The 20,907-nt window shown below is 41.1% G+C and overlaps 2 protein-coding genes across 5 annotated transcripts in view; one reads left to right on the plus strand and one right to left on the minus strand.

Annotated features, from left to right (window-relative positions):
* Positions 1 to 4,723: 4,723 nt before the first annotated feature.
* Positions 4,724 to 11,397, minus strand: nudt2 (nudix (nucleoside diphosphate linked moiety X)-type motif 2). The gene is made up of 2 exons (XM_063042745.1): positions 11,225 to 11,397; positions 4,724 to 5,084 (listed from the first exon to the last, which is right to left on the minus strand). The coding sequence occupies exons 1-2, from the start codon at positions 11,391 to 11,393 to the stop codon at positions 4,759 to 4,761; spliced, it is 495 nt and encodes a 164-aa protein (XP_062898815.1). The 5' UTR covers positions 11,394 to 11,397; the 3' UTR covers positions 4,724 to 4,758.
* Positions 11,398 to 11,416: 19 nt separating this feature from the next.
* The window catches only part of LOC134343878 (kinesin-like protein KIF24), a 78,892-nt gene continuing 69,401 nt past the window's right edge, over positions 11,417 to 20,907 (plus strand). Inside the window, exons 1-4 of one of the 4 annotated variants that reach the window (XM_063042744.1) lie at positions 11,417 to 11,500; positions 11,689 to 11,859; positions 13,042 to 13,661; positions 20,675 to 20,864. In XM_063042744.1, the coding sequence (XP_062898814.1) occupies positions 13,063 to 13,661; positions 20,675 to 20,864 (789 nt within the window). In that variant the 5' untranslated portion in view covers positions 11,417 to 11,500; positions 11,689 to 11,859; positions 13,042 to 13,062. Of the gene's footprint in view, positions 11,860 to 11,944; positions 12,073 to 13,041; positions 13,662 to 20,674; positions 20,865 to 20,907 lie in introns of those variants that run through there. The other 3 variants (XM_063042743.1, XM_063042742.1, XM_063042741.1) reach the window with 3 other exon arrangements.

The following is a 20,907-nucleotide window of genomic DNA, read 5'->3' on the forward strand; positions in this document are numbered from 1 at the left end:
CATGCCACCTTGGACAATGTCTCCCATCCACTACATAATGTATTGGGTGGGCACAGGAGTACATTCAGCCAGAGACTCATTCCACCGAGATGCAACACAGAGCGTCATAGGAGGTCATTCCTGCCTGTGGCCATCAAACTTTACAACTCCTCCCTTGGAGGGTCAGACACCCTGAGCCAATAGGCTGGTCCTGGACTTATTTCCTGGCATAATTTACATATTACTATTTAACTATTTATGGTTTTATTACTATTTAATTATTTATGGTGCAACTGTAACGAAAACCAATTTCCCCCGGGATCGATAAAGTATGACTATGAGAAGCAAAAAGGACACAATCGTGGGTACAGCAAGCAAATCCTGAATCTTTGTGGAACACTAGAAAGGGAATGCATATTGGGCTATTCGCAGCTTGTGAAATGAGTGGTCGTCTAATATTTACTTTCCTTGTATTTCCTTTATGGTCATTTCAGTGACCCTATTCCATGTGCCTTTCAAAAAGCTGCCCCCAGTTCATTCTGGATGATTATGAGACTAGGCATTTCAGTACAATGCATAATTGCCTGTAAGTTCTAAGAGAATGAAAGATAGTCATCTAATAAAACTACCAGTCAATCAATATATGGTTCATTCAAATTATGAGTAATCACACAAGTTATGAGTTCATTAAGTGATAAGTGGTAGATGTGTTTAGATACTTGAATACTATATTAAGGGAGACTAGAACGCAGCCATATGAGGCAAAATAGAATTGTGTGAGAGAGAGTGAGAGTGAGAGTATGTATCTTTGTCAATGGAACAGGGTGGAGAAAACCTGTAGCATATTGCCACTCTATTAACTGACTGAAATCATGCACCAACTCATGGGGTTAATACAGGAGTAGAAGAAAAAACTGAAATCATTCTGGCAATGATGCATCATTATTCTAATGGAAATAGCACCTCATTAGTCTGTTCTACCAAAAGGCATTACTCCAAATCCTCTTTTCTATCTAGAGATAATAAAGATACACCATCAGCATCATTAATCTGTTCATAGCCTGTTTGTCCCACTCCCAAGAGGGAGGAGGCTACATAGCATCCATGCCAGGACCACCAGACTAACTAGTTACTGTCCCCAAGTAGCAAGGCTGATCAACACCTCCACTCACCAACTCACTCCACCATCACTACTTTATCATTTCCTGTCAGTCACCTGATGTACAGACACTCCTGTGCCTAGCATCACTTTACAGACATACAATCAATCTATATATATATATACACACACAAGCTATCTTATGTATACTGTATATCTTTATTGTGTTTTTTTATTATAGTGCTTTATTTTGTGCTGCATTGGATCCAGAATAACAATTATTTCATTCTCACTTACACTTGTGTGCTGGAAATGACATTAAACATTCTTGAAGCTGAATTAAGCAGAGCAGTACATAATGAGTAAATGGGATCACACAGGTAACTCCAGATTTCATCATATGCCTATGATTATGCATATCATCTATATTCCTCCACACCCTGCACAGTCATGTGCCTATCTAAGAGCTTTATTAATGTATCTATTATATCAGCCTCCAGCATCACCCTGGCAGCAGATTCCAGGCTCCTACCACTTCTTGTGTAAATATATATTTTTGACAAATAACCAATAAAGCTAATCTCATTCTTCTAATTTCTTTAGCTCACGAGATTGTGGCGGTTTATATAAACCTACCTCACGATCAATGTATCCCGTCCCTCCTATACAGCTCACAACCCTCCATTTTGTTTTTAAATCCATGTGCCTCTCAGATGTCCTCAATGCATCAGCCTACACACTACCCCTGGCAGTGTGTTCCAGGCACCCACCACACTCCATGTAAAAAATCTACCTCTGATATCTCCCCTAAACTTTACTCCAGTCACCATAAGGGAGGTGCTTTTCAACTTATAATGCTTTACTACACTTCCATCTTGTCTGTCACGTAACATTAGGTCCATGGTTGTAGTGGCAAAACTAATCCAAAATTAAAACAATTGCCGCTAGCTTGCGACTGCCATAGCATTGTTATATTTGCATGAAACACCCTCAGCTCTAATGAAATGATTGTTCCAAGGAGTTGAATTCCTTATTTCGATCCTTTATTAGCAATTAGCAAACATACAATCTTGAAGCGATATTAAGTGTTATCTCAGCAACATTAAGTGGTCAGCAAAGGTATGACCTCTGACAGCCCCAGACTACAAACTGCCACAAAATAAGCAAGAATACGGAACTTATTCCTTTTGCTTTTAGCACACCCCGACTAATGTGACTAGTTACTGCAATAAACGTGTAACACAGAATACAAAGCAAATAGAGAACAGATACATGGCACCTACAATGACAATGGGCAGATTTCATGACCTTTTTTAAATCGTATAGAGCATAATGAAGCTTCAATCATGTCCTCTAAGAAACTGGAAGGTATATCTCACTAACTACAGGGCACTCCTTGAGTTACCAACTATGTAGAGATGTCCTCATCTCCTCCAGGGTTTGTCTGTTTCACTCTTTTGTATGATTTCACAGGACTGGTGGATGCAGATTTGATTTCTACATTTAGAGAAATTTAGATAGATTCACGGGCGAGAGGGATATGGAGGGCAATGGTCTGTTGCAGGTTGATGGACTAGACAGGTTGGGACTACGACTGGGACGTCACAGTAGTGTAGTGGTTAGTGCGCTCAGGGTGTCAAGAATTCAGAGTTCAATTCTGGTGCCATCTGTAAGGTGTTCATACATCCTCCCTGTGAACGTGAGGGTTTCCTCCCACATGCCAGTTAGTAGGTTAATTGGTCATTGTAAATTGTCCTGTGATTATGCTCGGGTTAAATAGGTGGGTTGCTGGGCCAGAAGGGTCTGTTCCACGTGGTATCTCCAAATAAGTAAATGAATAAACAAATAAATAAAACAACAGTTCACCACAGACTGCATGGGATGAAGGACCTGTTTAGGTGCTGTAGTGTTCTATGATTCAATCCCATATTTGGCATAACTTCTGTGGACAGCATTTAAAAATTTGCACTTCTCACAGTTTGGGATCTATCTCGTCAGATTCCTGCATTAATATTTTGTTCGTGCAAACTCCTTCTTCACCCAATCACCAGCAAGTTCCTTGTTGACAGCACTGGACAACAAAGGTATTCTTCCTGATTACTTATGTGTGTACCTTCTGAATTTTCGGCTGCTGATCTTGAAAATCACCATGGAATTTCCCTATCATGCACCATTTTTTGAAATCACCTATATTTGTTGTTCTAATTCATAATTTAAGTTAAAACAACATGCCAAGATTAAGGAAGACATTTTTGTTGGTCCACAAATCAAACAGGTCATCAATGACAGGCAATTTGTAGAACTCCTAGTGGGACCAGGGAAAAATCGCATGGAAAGGTGTTGCTGAAAATTTTCTTGGCAACTGCAGAGCACCAAACTCCGTGCAGCTAGTTGACAAGATGCTCCAACCATACAAAACCATGAACTATAACTTGTCATTAAAGATTCATTTTTGCATTCCCATTTAGACTTCTTCCCTGCAATTCTTGGCGCTGTCAGTGACGAGCATGGTGAAAGGTTTCACCAGGACTTTGCGGTCATGGAGAAATGGTATCGGGCAACTGGAATCCACCAATGCTGGCTGATTATTGTTGGACACACAAGTGAGAAGCCTCAAACACTGAGCACAAATGAAAATCATCAACAAAACACTTTAGCTTAGTTGAATTATTGCAAAGCACTACACTGTTAAGCAATTAAAAGTATTATGTTCAATAAAAGTTAATTTCTTGTTTCTCCAAATTCCTACGTGATACACATAGCCTGAAATTATAGCAACACACACAAAGTACTGGAGGAACTCAGCAGGCCAGGCAGCATCTATGGAAAAGTTGGCGTTTCAGGCCGAGACGCTTTATCAGGGGTCCCGATGAAGGGTCTCAGTCCAAAATGTCGACCGTACTCTTTTCCATAGATGCTGCCTGGCCTGCTGAGTTCCTCCAGCATTTGGTGTGTGTTGCTTGGACTTCCAACACTTGCAGATTTTCTCGTGTTTGTGAGTCTGAAATTATATTTCTGATTCAGCTTTACGCAGTCTATTATAAATAAAAAATTTAAAAAATCTGAGGAAGCAACAGTTTTGAAAAAACTTCTTGTCCAGTGTAGTTAGAAATAAGTCACATTGAAAAAACGTGAAAATTTAGCAAGGTTGGTTCATGTTGCCATCTTAGTTGTATGCCAATATCTGAACAATGAATTTAACAATGTCGTGAAGGTTTAGAGATACCTGTGATCTATGTTCCCTCTAATTTTTAGTAGTCAGTGTGCGCAAAAGTCTTATGTTGAGCAATTTTTTTCCTGCGACAGAAGTATGTGCGCACTGAATGCACACATGGCACAGTTTATGTAGGTTTACAAAATATTTGACATAAAACTGCACAGAATAACAAAATAACATACATATTTAACTAAATAAATACTAAATGTATATACTAAATATATACATATTTAGCTAAAAGATTATCAATAAGTATAATTATTAATTACTACATTATTTTAGGTAACTAAACTTTTGTGCGCACATTAATTTCCTTTGTGCGCTGGTTGAAAAACGCGTGTGCACGTGCACGCGCACAGCTTAGAGGGAACATAGCCTGTGATACTGTATTGGTGCTTTGAGGTTTCAAGAACAAATTAGAAAGAAATGCAAGCAAACAAGCAATAACATAACTCAAGCCCATTTATTTAGGTTTAATGGTCTCCGTACAGATGAACTGGTGAGCTTCTCTCAGAGCTTCCTGCATTTCCTGATACTTAGCAAGCTTACAAGCCTCATCTACATTTAACCAGCGGAATGCCTGGTGTTCATCCGAAAGTTTTATTTCCACATTACTGTCCTTTAGTTCTGCCAACCAATAGATAACAGTTTTAGGTACGTTCTTCACATTGTATTTCAATTCTTTTTTGTACCCTTCCAGCACAGTGAAATCTTTGCTCTTTAGTCCTGCTTCTTCTTCAGTTTCACGAAGTGCCGTTTGAAAGTCATCTTCACCCCGATCGACATGCCCTAAGTAAGATAAAGGTATATTAGTTTCAAGATTGTTTAATGACATTTCCAGTAGATAAGTGTAACTGAGAATTGTTACTCCGAATGTGATGCAGCACAAAAAAAACCCTCACAAAAGACAGAGAACAGAAGAACAATAAAAGGTACAATAAATATAAATATATTATTTATTCATTGTGAGCCATGTCATATGATGTGGACAATCAGGTTCTTTCCGTGACTTTGGCAAGTTTTTCTACAGAAGTGATTTGCCATTGCCTTCTTCTGGGCAGTGTTTTACAAGATGGGTGACCCCAGCCATTATCAATACTCTTCAGAGATTGCCCGCCTGGTGTCAGTGGTCGCATAACCAGGGCTTGTGATCTGCACCAGCTGCTCATCCGACCATCTACCACCCGCTCCCACGGCTTCATGTGACCCTGATCGGGGGGTGGGGGGGGCGGAGGAGGGGCTAAGCAGGTGCTGCACCATGTGCAGGGGCGACCTACAAGCTAGCAGAGGGAAGGAGCACCTTACACCTCCTTTGGTAGAGACGTAGCTCCACCTCGCCACCCAGATAAATACACAAGATAGCTTATATACACAGATTGACTGTATGTGCACAAAGTGACACTAGACTGTACATATGGTGACTGACAGGAAATAAATTAGTGGTGGAGTTAGTGGGTGGAGGTGTTGATCAGCCTTACTGCTTGGGGAAAGTGCTTTTGAGATCTTTTCTTCACTGCTCACTAAATTGTTATTCAAAACATCTTTATTTTAAATTCAAAGAGATAATTCTCAAAATTCTCAGGAGGTCAAGTAGCATCAATGGCAAGAGAATTAAAGTTAGTGTTATAGGCTGATAAAGTTAATTCTGGTACAAGCTGATTATTTGACATTGTTAAGTCCTGAGGTTTATACTGTAGCCAGGTTACTCAAGTTCAGTATCAAATTTAATGTAATAATGCTTTCCTATCAGCTCAAGACTTATTTACAATAACATAAGGTTGCTTGAATAACCAAGAATGAAAGAACATCAATGTGAGTGAACAGAGGAGTGAGCACTAATTTTCTTGTCCATCATTTACAGCTGTGAATTTCTCTTTCTAGTGATGAAAACAATAGCTGAGATTTTTCATGAGCTGCAAACAAAAAGTGACGTCGCACTTATAGTACAGTGCAAAACACAAAATTATTACAGAACTGTGTAAAATCTTAGCCACCCTAGATTAGGGTGATTAAGACTTTTACACAGTACTATAGTAATTCTGTGTTTTGGATTGTACTGCCTGCCGCAAGAAAAACCCCAAATTTGATGACATATGTGAGTGACGATAAACCTGATTCTGATATGGGTCTCTATGGTGGACTGACAGTGGGAAAGGGGCTGGGAGAGGGGAAGCATGGCTGGGAAAAGGGGAAGGAAGAGGGGAGAGAGTGGGAAGCACCAGAGAGACAATCTGTAATGACCAATAACCAATTGTTTAGAATCAAATGACCTTGCCTGGTGCCTCACGGTTGGGTGTATCTGCACCCGCGACTTCCCCTGCTCCTGGCGCTCATTCTGTGCCACCTGTCCCATACCCCTCCTGCAGTGCTCCATCCTCACCATTCCCTATGTTTGCTCCCGCCTGATTTACAAACTTGCTCTCCATTCCACACTGATAATACAGTACTATGCAAAAGTCTCAGGCACCCTAGTTATATATGTGCCTAAGGCTTTTACACAGTACTGTACCTACTCTCAGATTTCAATCATCTATTCTGTTTGAGTTTGGTGCCATTTACTGTGTATTATGGGTGTCCATGGACCAGAACAGTGAGGCTCTTCAATTAATAACAAAAACATAAAAGTGTTTGATGGCTCTGGGCCTGAACTTGTACGAGTTTAGAAGAGTGAGAGGGGTTCTCATTAAAACAGATCAAATATTGAAATGCCCAGATAGAGTGGATGTGGAGAGGATGCGTCCCATGGAGTGGGAGTCTAGGACCAGAGGGAACAACCCCAGAATTAAAGGAAGTCTCTTCAGAACAAGGAACGAGGAGGAATTTCTTTAGCCAGAGGGTGGCAAATCTGTGGAATTCATTGCCATAGATAGCTGTGGAGGCCAAGTCATTGGGTATATTTACAGCAAAGATTGATAGGTTCTTGATTAGTTAGGGCGTCAAAGGTTACAGGCAGAAGGCAGGAGAATGGGGTTGGGTTGAGAGCGATAGTAGCAGAGCAGACTCGACGTGCTGAATGGCCCGATTCTGCTCTTATCTCTGATGGTGTAAGAAACAGGAGCAGAAGGCCATCTGGTCCATTGATTCTGCTTCACCAGATAATGGCCGATTTGCCCATGGACTCAGATCCACCCACCTCCCTTTTACTCATAACCCTTCATTTCCTTGCTGTGCAAAATTTTATCCAACAGTGGCTTAAATATACTTAATGAAGTATCATCAATTATTTCCTGAGGAAGAGAATTCCCACATTCAGTACTCTCTGGGGAAAGTAGTTTCTCCTCACTTCCATTGTAAATCTATTCCCCTGTATCTTGAGGCTATGTTCCCTCGTTTATTTATTTAGAGATACCGTGTGGAACAGGCCCTACTGGCCCAACAAGCCACACTGCCTGGCAACCCACCTATTTAACACCAGCCTAGTCACTGGACAATTTACAGTGACCAATTAATCTACTATCCAGTATGTCTTTGGACTGTGGGAGGAAACCAGAGCACCCGGAGGAAACGCATGCTTTCATGGGAAGAATGTCTAAACTGGGATGGCACGGGGAATGAACTCTGACGCTGGAAGGCCCCCAGCTGTAACCACCACACTGTCGAGGCACCCTTATTCTAGTCTCACCGGGAGAAACAACTTTCCTACTTCTGCTTGCCTTTCAAAATGCTATGCGTTTCCATAAGACTCCCTCTCATTCTTCTGAGAACAAATAAAGTCCCAGACAACTCAGTCTCTCATAGGTTAACCCTTTTTTCTCCACAATCAACCTGGTGACCCTCTTCTGCTCTACCTCCAAAAGCCATTAATAAATGGATAATTTTCAGATTGACAAGATGTAAATGGTGAGGTGTCATAAGGACTTATGCTGGGACTTCAACAATGTACAAACCATGTTAATGATAGATAAAAGGACTGATTGTGTTGTGCTCTTTTTGATGACAGTATGAAGATTGGTGGGAAAGCAAGTTGTGAGGAAGACAGGAAGCAAGTGAAAATTTGGTAGATGGAGTACAGTGTGGAGAAACGTGAACTTATCAACTTCCGTAGAAAGAACAGAAAAAAAAATAAAGACCCAGATGAAGGGTCTTGGCCCAAAACATCAACTATATATACATTTCCCTAGACACTGCCTGACCTGCTGAGTTCCTCCAGCATTCTGTGTGTGCTACTCCTGTATTTATTTATTGTTATTTAGTGATACAGCGCAGACTAAGCTCGATTTAACTCCAACCTAATCACGGGTCACCTAACGCATGATTAAGTTAGGGTTGGATTAGGGTTGTCGGGGGTAGTTACACAACTGCAGCAACTCTCAACAACCCCGGTTTAACCCACCCTAATTTGTGGGATAATTTACAATGACCAATTATTCTACTCGGCACATCTTTGGACTATGGTAGGAAACTGGAGCACCCGGGGGAAACACAGACGTTCCACGAGGAGGACCTACAGAGACTCCTTACAAAAGGCGCTAGAATTGAACTCTGAACTCCGACGCCCCAAGCTGTAATAACATTGCACTAACTACTACACTACTTCAGTGATTAACTGGAATGCTGCAATACATGGATTCTGAATGTCCCCATGCCCAAAACACAGGTTAGCAGGCAAGTACAGCAAATAATTAGGTAGATAAATGTCCTTTATCACAAAGGTGGATGAGTATAAAGGCTAGGGAAGTCTTGACACAACTGTATTGGGGTTTGGTGGTATCATGCGTCCACTCCAGGCTCCCATAACATCACTGGAAGGAGTTCAGTGAACAGGAATACTGTTGCTCATCAGTGTCATTGTCTGGAATTTATCATTGTTACAATAAATAAAATACAAAGACCATTTCTGAGATATGTGCAAGGCCAATTTAACACCAAAATCAAGTTTATGTCCGTGGAACTCTCTGCACCTTAACAGATTATACTGTTGAACCTTAATCAGTGAAATGATGAGCACATCACCTATTTACAAATTATTCTACTGGTACAACCGTTTGAGTCGGTGGTGAGGAAGGTAAATGCCATGTTAGCATTCATATCAAGAGGTCTAGAATACAAGAGCAAAGATGTGATGCTGAGGCTTTATAAGGCACTGGTGAGGCCTCACCTTGAGTATTGTGAACAGTTTTTGGCCCCTCATCTTAGAAAAAATATGATGACATTGGAGAGGGACCAGAGGAGGTTCACAAGGATGATTCAATGAAAGGGATGTTTGATGGCTCTGGGTCTGTACTCACTGGAATTCAGAAGGATCGGGGGGGGGGGTTCTAATTGAAACCTTTTGAATGTTGAAAGGCCTAGACAGAGTAGATGTGGAAAGGATGTTTCCCATGGTGGGAGAGCCTAGAACGAGAGGGCACAGCCTCAGGATTGAGGGGCTCCCTTTCAAAACAGAGATGTGGTGAAATTTCTTTAGCCAAAGGGTGGTGAATTTGTGGAATTTGTTGCCACATGCAGCTGTGGAAGCCAGGCTGTTAGGTGTATTTAAGGCAGAGATTGATAGGTTCTTGATTGGACATGGTATCAAAGGTTATGGGGAGAAGGCTGGGAACTGGGGTTGAGGAGGAGATTAAGAAAAAGGATCAGCCATATTTGAATGGCGGAGCAGACGCGATGGGCCAGATGGCCTAATTCTGCTCCTGTGTCTTATGGTTTATGAAACTGTTGAGTCCTGTTGAATGACATATTTTATGAACAGTGTTTAAAGTCACATTTGTTGTTTAAACTCTATGGCCTTAATAAGCAAATTCTACAACTGAGGGTTAAATACTCTTAAAATGATAAGACCTTTACAATAATAATTACATTTTCTTTAACCATAGTATTTTAATTTCTGTGATTCCCATTTCATTCTGTACTTTGTAATAATTTATTAAAAACTAAAAGGTTTTGATTCTGGATTAACAAAGAGATAGACTTTAAACCAGGAATCAAATTCATGGTCTACCAAGCAGTAGTGGACCAAGCAACCACTTACGTACATGTTAGACTCAAGGATAATCTACCGTAGGCTTCTCAAATCACTGGATGATTAACGTGAAGATGATCTCTGAAAATCTCTCCAAATCAGCAGAACAGGCAAAACTAATGTTATTATCTGAGGCCACCATAGAGGGTCTGACCACTCAACCAGCTCCTCTGGACTGGTCACAACATTTTGCCACACGCCAAATTCTATATATGAGCATTCTACTCATAGCAAAAAAGAAGTTTAAAGAATATTCAGATCTGTTTCAATAAAACCTAATAGATTCATATCCATTCTCACTAGCTTCTTCAAATCCTCAGACTGTAGCCACTCAAAATGGGGAAGAAGACAGAGAATCTTAGATTTCCACAACAGGAAAAAAAACAGTGGTCATGGACAAAGCAACATTTGAACACAGCAACCATTGGAGGTGTAATACATGTACTAGCCTTTCCACCTCCCCGCCTCACCACCATCCAGGGAACTAAACAGCCCTTCCAAGTGAGGAGATTCACCTGCACTAGCATTCATTGCTCACAATGTGGCCTCCGTGCGTTGAGACCAAATATAAATTGGAAGAACAAGCTAGCAACATCTGATATTCTGCTTGAGTGGCTACCAACCCAATGGTATGCACACCAAATTTTCCAGTTTCAGGTCACACACATCCCCTGAATTATTCTCCCTCACACGGTCGCCTACCACCTTGGTTTCTTCGTCGTTTGTTCACTTTATCATTGCTACCTCTCCCCACTCCAGTTCGACCTGTTCATCATCTTCCGCCAACCCCTCATCTGGTCCTACCCCTCCGTGGTACTCCAGTCTCTCCTCTCACTCTGATACACGGTCACGACCCGAATCAGTCCCTTTGGCCCCCCTAAATAATGCTTAACCAGCCAAAGGTCTGGCAGCGTTCAGATTCTTGTTCCAGATTCCAACACATTGTGTTTAAGGAGGAACCCAGCCCCACCTTTAGGAGGAGTCCAGTGATGCTGCCCGTAAGAAGTCTGCAAAAGTAGGAACTCGATCACCCTGGGGTTGGAAGCTTTTCCCACGCTCAATCTCCTGAAAACGATCAATCCGCAAGCCCGGAGAGTCATTTCTAATGGCAGATCCGAAACAAACAGGAAGCATTGCATGATTGGCAGTCACGTCGACCAATGAACGCCAAGTCAGGGCACGGTTTGGAAGGGGCGGAGATGATTGGCGAACACGCCCAAAATGCTGGAGGAACTCACCGGGTCAGGTATCTGCCAGCGTTTTATGGCCTCTGGCATTTTGTGTGTATTACTCTGGATTTCCTGCATCTGCAGAACATCTTCTGCTGAGGATTGGTGTAGGTTCGCGTCTCAAACAACTAACGTGTAAAGTTAACAGGGGTTTTGACTATGATGTGTCCAGCTTACTGTTATTTCTTGTGCTTCATTTGATCAGGTTTCCCAAACGTTTTCAGCCTTTCTGAAACAAAGCCTGCGAAGTTAGGAATATTCTGATCAGTCGGCGCCTCTGACTCTTCCGATTGGTCGAGATCGGAAGTGCGCCGATCCCTCCACACTGATTGGTCAGAGTGAGGGTTCGGGGCCCACCTTTCCCGCTACCTGATTGGTGAGTGGTGGCGCGGGCCGGTAGCGCGGGTTTTTGGTGCGTGGCTTTGAAACGGCCTTCGGCGTTGCCATGGGTTTCGGCGGCGCGGTGACTGACTGCAGGACAGTACCGGGAGAGGGCCGCAAGGCCGGTGTGTTGGTGCTCAGCGCAGCATCGTCGTATGTTTTATTTCATGTCTACGGTATTTTGTAAAACTACTGGCCGAACTGAATGGTAGGGAGAATGTTAGAAATATTAGCGTTATGTTTTAATCCTGATTGTTTATATCGCAAAATACTCATTAAGGCGAACACATTTGTTCCAGAATTTCAAATTAAAATGTGCATTGGGTAAAGTTGATGTTGAATCTTCTTTCATGATTGTTTTTTAAAAGTTAAAATGTAAATTGAAAAACGAATCTAAAAATCATCTACAGATGCAGGAGCAGAGTTAAGTGCTTTTGGTTATAAATTACTGAAGAGTGCAGCTGGGAAATAAAGAAGGATGATAGCATAAAATAAAAGATTAAATTACCGTATAATAGAGTAGAACATTCAGATCGGATAACGGTAATTGTAAATACTGTACGTTTTCGGGAATGTTGCTTTATTGGAGTTTGTTATAACAAATATTGGAAATAAAAATGGTAAAATTATAGGGCTGTAATGACTTGACGTATTCAAAGATGAACAATATAAAAGTGCCTTTAAAGAAGGAGGATTTTGCATTGTACGATGTTTTGGGTTTAACTCAAGTTTAAATGAGGTAAACAGATAATGCAAGGATAGGAAACAGTATTACAAACAGTATTTTTTGAATACGAGACATAAAAAATTGAAATAATGAAACAGTCAAAGTTAAAACTAAAACAGTCGAGGACTAGCTTATATGGGAATCTTGGTTGGTATGGACTAGTTGGGTGGGCTGAAGGACTGTTGACCTTTGTTCTTTCTCTCAGTTATGAGTGACAAAATTTGCATGACTTTGGTAAAGAACTCAGTTAATTAGACATATTGGATTAGAAAGTTCAATATTGCCAAGCCTTTTATTGGAATGTTCAAATCACTGAAAGAAAGACTATTATATCCTTAACACTGATTGCTGATGAGGACTCTAAAGGACAACAATTAGATTTAATTTTGTCTTCTGGATATTCTGATTGCTATGCCAAGTGATTGATCTAACAATTTTTTATTTTTCTAGTGGTCATATAAATTTGCTAGGATGTCTTCGTGTCTCTACGATTGTCTGTGTGAAGCAAGACTGGAGCAGTATTACACACATTTTACTGCAATGGGTTTTTTGAAGTCTCAGGAGCTGGTTAAACTGACCATAAATGATTATTCTTCGCTGGGGATTCGCAATATGCATGATCAAAAGCGTTTGTTCCAGCTTATACAAATCATTAAAGCTGTAGAGGAAGAGGAGCGTGATCATATTGCAAATATGGAACATACTCAAGCAAACTCAGATAACTTAAATGTGGAGAAAGTTAAGCCTGGTCCACGACGACATTTGGACTTTGATTCCTTGTCGAGTGTCAATGGTGTCCCAATCTCCAGTGGTTATCCAAAGTTATCCTCCTGTGTAAATCAGCAAATAGATACACCTTCTGGGTTGTTGAAATCTCTTTCACCAATTGACCAATTATCTACCAGATTTTGTCTCAAGGATACACAGTCACTTCCTGGGAGAGAAACTGGACATCCAACAATACTTTTGCCAAACCACACAGGGGATTGTAGCACTGATGAGATACAAAGCACACGAATGATTTTACACGTTTCTGGATATAATTATGGACTGCCACATGCTGCCATAAGGTATTTTAATTAGTATTTGAACTTTAGATTATGTACTTGTTATTTTAGATTTTTAAGAACTACAAAATAATTTTATAGTGAAATCAAAATACAGACAAATATGTAATAGTGTGGAAAATTATGTCATAAAATATAATGAATCAACATACTAAACATTTTTCATTGAATCTAACTGACAGGTGTCTGCAGACTGTTGGTATTCTGTGAAGTAAGTTAGAAAATAGGTTGAGCTCAAGTTCTGAATGCATAGTCCTCGATGTGTATTTTGAGTAGGATGAAGAGTTTATTTTAAATTATTTTGTTAAATCTTCTGAATTTACTTCAACATTATCATTGTTGTTTTCAACTGGAGTGGCAAACAAGCAGGTTTATGGTGTGGGGGAAGAAGGAAATCTGTTTTTGTAAGCCTATTACTATCAGAGATTTGGCTCGTGGTTCTTGAGGTTTAAAGTAATTTTTATTATCAAAGTACATACCTGTCACCAAATATTGCCCTGAGATTCATTTTCCTGCGGGCATTATCAGCAAATTTATGGTATAGCTATAGGTTCAGTGAAAGATCAACCAGAAGACAACTGTGCAAATGCAAATATAAATAAATTGCAATGAATAATGAAAACATGAAGTAACAAGAACATGAGACAACAAGATAAAAAGTCCTTAAAGTGAGATCATTGGTTGTGGGAATATCGCAATGGATAGGCAAGTGAGTGTAGTTATCCCTTTTTGTTCAAGAGCGTGATGGTTGTGAAGTAGTAACGGTTCTTGACCTGGTGGTGTGAGTCCTGAGGGTGTTGTACCTTCTTCCTGATGGCAGCAGCGAGAAAAGAGCATGGCTTGGGTGGTGAGGATCCGTGACGATGGATGCTGCTTTTCTACAACAGTGCTTCATTCGATGTGCTCAATGGTTGGGAGTGCTTTAAGCTGTGATGTTCTGGACCAAATCCACTATTTTTTTTTTGTAGGACTTTCCATTCGAGGGCATTGGTGTTTCCATACCAGGTTCTGATGCAGCCAGTCATACACTCTCCACTACACATCTATAGAAGTTTGTCAAAGTTTTAGATGTCATGTCAGATCTCCACAGACTCCTAAGGAAGTCTTAAATTTGTGGCCTTCTGGAGCATACTGGTTTTTGGCGTTCAATGTAGTAATACAATTCTCTTGAAAGTGTGATGCCACGGTTCAAAAATGATGTTAGGGCACGTTGCTGGTTGGAGTGTATTTTCTATTAAGTTTTTGATATTGTGTGTGGAGGTGAGGCAAAGCAGCACAGCTGAATAGATCACTTATCCTGTGCCATTTGGGAGGTTATGGACACTTCCAGTGACCTCGACAACTATATGTGCAGTTAATGTCTCCAGCTGGATGTCGGGGTTTGGTGCATGAGTAGCTCTAGCATATCTGTGAGCCTGAGAACCTCGTGGATAGCTCATTTAAGGAGGAAGTCACATTGCAGCTCAAGAGTGTGTAGACAAGAATCAACTCTGTTGATTTTGTTCAGTAAGCAGATTAATTCCCCTTTTTTTTTAATGTACTATTGAGAGTGAAGGCCAGAGCTGTGAATGTGGCACTGAGTGAGTTGGCTGCTTAGGACGAGAAGAACAATGAGAGTGCATTAGTTTTAAGGGATTCAGTAGTTGGGAGATGGGCATTACTGCGACTGCGATGTGACTCAGACAGATAGTGACAAATCATAGATGTGACATTGCCACTCCTGTGTCAGGAGCAAGGATGACTGAATGAGCTGAGGAGTCTACCAAAGAACTAGAAGCTGTGGTCTGTTTTTTAAAAAATATTTATTCAAAGGGTGTGACTTCACAGGCTAAGTGTGTATTTAATTACCTGTCTCTGGGTACTCTTGAAGGTGGTGGTGAGTTGCCTTTTTGAACCACTGCAGTCCTTTGGTATACTCATAATGCTGTTAAGGAGGGAGTAACAGTAGCCCAGTAACAGTGAAGGAGCGGCCATATACAGTGAATTCCGCATAATTGAGCCAATGGCCAATCATGGCAGCTGCTTATTTGGGACAACTCTTAAGGAGCAAAAACTAATCGAGAAAATAGCTGGGATTTCCTTCTTTTATTTGGGACACTATGCCACTTAATTGGGACAGGAGACTGTTGCTGAACAGTCAGTTATGTGCACTTATGTGGCTTAGAGACTACACTGTGCTGAAAGTGAACAGTTTTTGAATAGTGTCAGTTGCATGTGCTTTGTGTAATGTTATTCATTTGGACTGGCAGACACCGAATTAAAAAGCAGTGAATGCTACTTCATGCAGGAAGGCAATGAAGGCAGTCCATTATCTGCACCAGGCTACTGCACTGATTTTGTTCATTTATAGTCAATCAAAAGAACGTGGCAGCATACACTGGATGAACTCATCTGTCGTAACTATTAGGAACTAATACACATTTTTATGGTACTTTAGCAGTAAAAACGTGATCTAATTTATTCTTTGTCCTTTTTTTTAATACATTTTTAACTATTTCCTTGACACTTCATCTAATTGGGGCAGCTACTTAATTGGGCCAAATGGTACTGGTCCCGATGTGACCCAGTTAATGAGAATCCATTGTATTTCCATGTCAGGATGTTGTGGGGCTGGGAGAGCAACTTCCAGGTGATGGTGTTTCCATGCTTTTTCAGCCCTTCTTGTTCCAGTTGGTGGAAGTGTTGGGTTTGGATGTTGATGCCAAAGGAGTCTTGGTGATGGTACAAGCTGCTGCAACTGTGCGTCGTGGAGTGAATGAATGGCTGCGATGTCCATCAAGTAGGCTGCTATGCCCTGTATAGCGTCTAGCTTCTTGACTGTTGTTGAAGCTGCTCTCATCCAGGCATGTTGGTACAAATGACATGGATGGAAGGAGGGATGAAGTTTTGTAAACAGGTTTTTGCAGGGGAGAAAGATTAACTCAAAGACAGTAATTCTGACTGGAGATGACTGTAATCCAAGTGCTACATGCTCTCAAGTGCAGAAGAAGCACATAAGTAAATTAATGCATCAAATGACATACATCAAAGTTGCTGGTGAACGCAGCAGGCCAGGCAGCATCTATAGGAAGAGGTGCAGTCGACGTTTCAGGCCGAGACCCTTCGTCAGGACTAACTGAAGGAAGAGTGAGTAAGGGATTTGAAAGCTGGAGGGGGAGGGGGAGATGCAAAATGATAGGAGAAGACAGGAGGGGGAGGGATAGAGCCGAGAGCTGGACAGGTGATAGGCAAAAGGAGATACGAAAGGATCATGGGACAGGAGGTCCGGGAAGAAAGACAAGGGGGGGGGTGACCCAGAGGATGGGCAAGAGGCATATTCAGAGGGACAGAGGGAGAAAAAGGAGAGTGAGAGAAAGAATGTGTGCATAAAAATGAGTAACAGATGGGGTACGAGGGGGAGGTGGGGCCTTAGCGGAAGTTAGAGAAGTCGATGTTCATGCCATCAGGTTGGAGGCTACCCAGACGGAATATAAGGTGTTGTTCCTCCAACCTGAGTGTGGCTTCATCTTTACAGTAGAGGAGGCCGTGGATAGACATGTCAGAATGGGAATGGGATGTGGAATTAAAATGTGTGGCCACTGGGAGATCCTGCTTTCTCTGGCGGACAGAGCATAGATGTTCAGCAAAGCGGTCTCCCAGTCTGCGTCGGGTCTCACCAATATATAAGGTGCTGGAAAGGGGCTAGCAACATCATGAAGGATCCTACCCGCCTGCTCATGGACTGTTTGTCCCATCACGGAGGAGGCGACATAGGATCAACTCCAAGACCATCAGTTACTTTCCCCTAACAGTAAGGCTGATTAAAACCTTCTCCCACTAACCCACCCCTCCACATCCCCATCCACCACTACTTTAACATTTTCTGTCAGTCACCTTATGTACAGACACTCCTGTGTCTAACGTCACTTTATGCTTAAACAATTAATCTACGTATATAGTATTTTTTCATTATTGTGTTTTTTTTGTGCTACATCAGATCTGGATTAACAATTATTTTGTTCTCCTTTACACTGGAAATTACATGAAACAATTTTGAATCTTGAATTAGTTGTGATGAAGGACACAGTGCAAAAGTAGAATTTAGAGATGCATATACCCAGTGATTGGCTGGGTGGTGGTGTAGTGCATTCAGCACTGGACTTCAAGGCGAGCGGTTCCAGGTTTGAATCTGGCCAGGTCCTTGCACGCTTTCCATCCATGCTGGGTTGAGTGTCCAGCTAGCAACTTAGCCTTGTTAAAAAAACAGACAAACACTAAAGAAAAGGCAACGTTGCCGCCTGATGTGCCACGAGGTGCAGAGAGGGAAAAAATGCCCAGTAATATGATATTATGAACTATCATAGACTTTAATCTACATGTAGATTGGGCAAGTCAATTAATACTAACAATGTAGAGGATGAGTTTCTGGAATGCATATGAAATCAGCCTTTCGACTGTAGACACAAAATACTCCAGATATGGGGAGCTGGCTCAACAAGCAATCTATTGTAGAAACGTGGCAGGTTGAGCAGAGTGTTTTGGGGGAGGCGGAGGAAATGTTCACATTTTGGGATGAAGCCTTCCATCTAGATTGAGAGCGAAGAAGGGAGATGTCCAGTATAAAGCGTTGGGTGTGATGTGACAGGAACCTGAGGTGGACTGAGGAGGGATGAAAGATGGTGGCCAGATTCTGCCAGGGAGGGAGATTGGAGTTGGGAGACAATAACATGTCAAAGTCAAGTATTGTCAAAGTCAAGTATTATCAAAGTACGTTTATGTTACCATACTACCTTGATATTCATTTCCTTGCAGGAATTCACAGAAAAATAAGGAAATACTATAGAATTTATGAAAAACTGTGCATAAATCAAGATTGACAAATAAATGTGCAAAAGATTGTGCAGATAAATATTGAGAACACAAGTTGTAGAGTCCTTGAAAGTGAGTCTGTAGGGCGTGTAATCAGTTCAGAGTTGTAGTGAGTGAAGTTATCCACAATGGTTCAGGAGGCTGATGGTTGTAGTGTAATAACTGTCCTGAACCTGGTGGGGTTAAAGACATGGCTTATGTCTTTTAACTTCCCCGAAGGAAAAAATGGCTAAAGTCACTTACACTTTCATACAAGAATGTTTATTAGTTGCATCAAAAATTTGTGAAAATAGTGAAAAAATGCCGATATTTACAAAAAGATTTCTACAAGAAATCACAATAATAGCTCCGTGCTTATTGTCCAGTGTAAATCCTTGCAGCCCGGATCTCGCTCCCATACTGAGGGGTGATGAGCGCCTTTTGTAGGCACTAGGACATACCATCTGTTATTCCCGACAAAGTTAATGTAAAATCACACGTGAATATGGTGGAATACCTGGTTTCCCTTGGGAGGAGTTTTCAGCACATGGGAAAGATGGGTCACTCTTCTCCAGGTTCTCCTTGTGCTTCAGTGCTTACTTCTGAGGCATCCACCTGCTGGTGTGGGACCAAATGCTCCTACACCTCCTGCCTGATGTAGATAATAAATGGAAACAGGCAAATGCAGGGAATGAATAAGAAGCAGATGAATTGAAGTGTGAGAAGGAAGATGAAGGTTGGAGACAGTTGCTATAGGGTGATAAACTTTCTCTTTTATGTTTTACTTTGATCTCTCGGTTTAACTATCAAAGTATTCTATCTTTTGTTTTCCACTTGTGGGGTTACAGGTAAGCTGAAATCTGAAATCATGAATTTCTTGTTTATTATTTCACCTGCTTTCAGCTCATTTGGGGGTGAGATCACCTTTTAATCTGTAGAAATTAGTTTGTCTCCATTTGAGTATTTTAATTAAAAGTGAGAACTCTGCTTACTCATGCAGCACAGCAAGCAGGAAATCCTTTGGGATCCAGATGCACTCTCGAGCCTGAGTAGGGCAGAATTTCCATTCTCCCATTGTGGTTACTGATGTCAGACCAAATAGTGCATGTTTCACATTGGGGACTTTTTTAAGCAGACATCACCTTGTTCAATATGAACTGCTTTCATTGACTGATAAACCACTCTGATGTCCAAAGCTATAAAATTCTTTGTGCCGAAAAAGTGACAAGTGCTTATTGGAATATTGTTTTAATTTGTTCTTGAAATGTGAGTGCAATTACTCTCTGTTCTTTCTTGCCTGGGAGTGCTGGTAGTGTATAGCCCATAATTTTTAAGGTAATTTGGAAATCCGGGAAAGAAAAGAAAATATTGGAAGTGCTCTGGAGGTAAACTTGTATCTATGGGGAAAAGAACCCAGAGTAACTTTCATATCAAAAACTTCTCATCAATCTTTCTGAAGACAACTGAGTTCATCAAATTGAAGCATTTGGTCTATTTTTCTCTCTCAATTAACACCATCTAATTAGCTGAGTTTTCTATTTCAGAACAACAGGTTGCCTTTTGACTTGTTTTTTAATATTGATAATAAAGTACAGGTACAGTCACTGTTGTCATGGATTTTAGAACATAGAATAGTACAGCACAGTACAGGCCCTTCGGCCCACAATGTTGTGCCGACCCTCAAACCCTGCCTCCCATATAAGCCCCCACCTTAGATTCCTCCATATACCTGTCTAGTAGTCTCTTAAACTTCACTAGTGTATCTGCCTCCACCACTGACTCAGGCAGTGCATTCCATGCACCAACCACTCTCTGAGTAAAAAACCTTCCTCTAATATCCCCCTTGAACTTCCTACCCCTTACCTTAAAGCCATGTCCTCTTGTATTGAGCAGTGGTGCCCTGGGGAAGAGGCGCGGGCTATCCACTCTATCTATTCCTCTTATTATCTTGTACACCTCTATCATGTCTCCTCTCATCCTCCTTCTCTCCAAAGAGTAAAGCCCTAGCTCCCTTAATCTCTAATCATATTGCATACTTTCTAAACCAGGCAGCATCCTGGTAAATCTCCTCTGTACCCTTTCCAATGCTTCCACATCCTTCCTATAGTGAGGTGACCAGAACTGGACACAATACTCCAAATCTGTGCTTTCTATTAACATTGTTATTTTTTTCATATTCTTAATCCTAGGAATACCAACCATGTGAAAGAACAGACTTGGACTGAGCTGGAAAAAATCCACGTGTGTGTAAGAAAGCGACCTCTTAGAGTACGAGAAATACGACGTGGTGAAATTGATATTGCAAAAGTTGAAGGAGAAAAATCTATTCTTGTTTGTGAAAAAAAGGAAGCAGTTGATTTGACACATTATCTCCAACAAGTAATTTCATTTTTATTTCTGTTCATCTTTTTTCAACTATAAA

The sequence above is a fragment of the Mobula hypostoma genome, chromosome 3 (assembly GCF_963921235.1).
Source record: "Mobula hypostoma chromosome 3, sMobHyp1.1, whole genome shotgun sequence".
NCBI classification, from domain to species: Eukaryota; Metazoa; Chordata; class Chondrichthyes; order Myliobatiformes; family Myliobatidae; genus Mobula; species Mobula hypostoma.

Coding starts and splice junctions, on each gene's coding strand:
- nudt2 (XM_063042745.1), bottom strand. CDS start 11,393: ATGCAATGCTTCCTGTTTGTTTCGGATCTGCCATTAGAAATGACTCTC. Junction 5,085..11,224: donor TCACTGGACTCCTCCTAAAG/GTGGGGCTGGGT, acceptor TATCTTACTTAG/GGCATGTCGATCGGGGTGAA.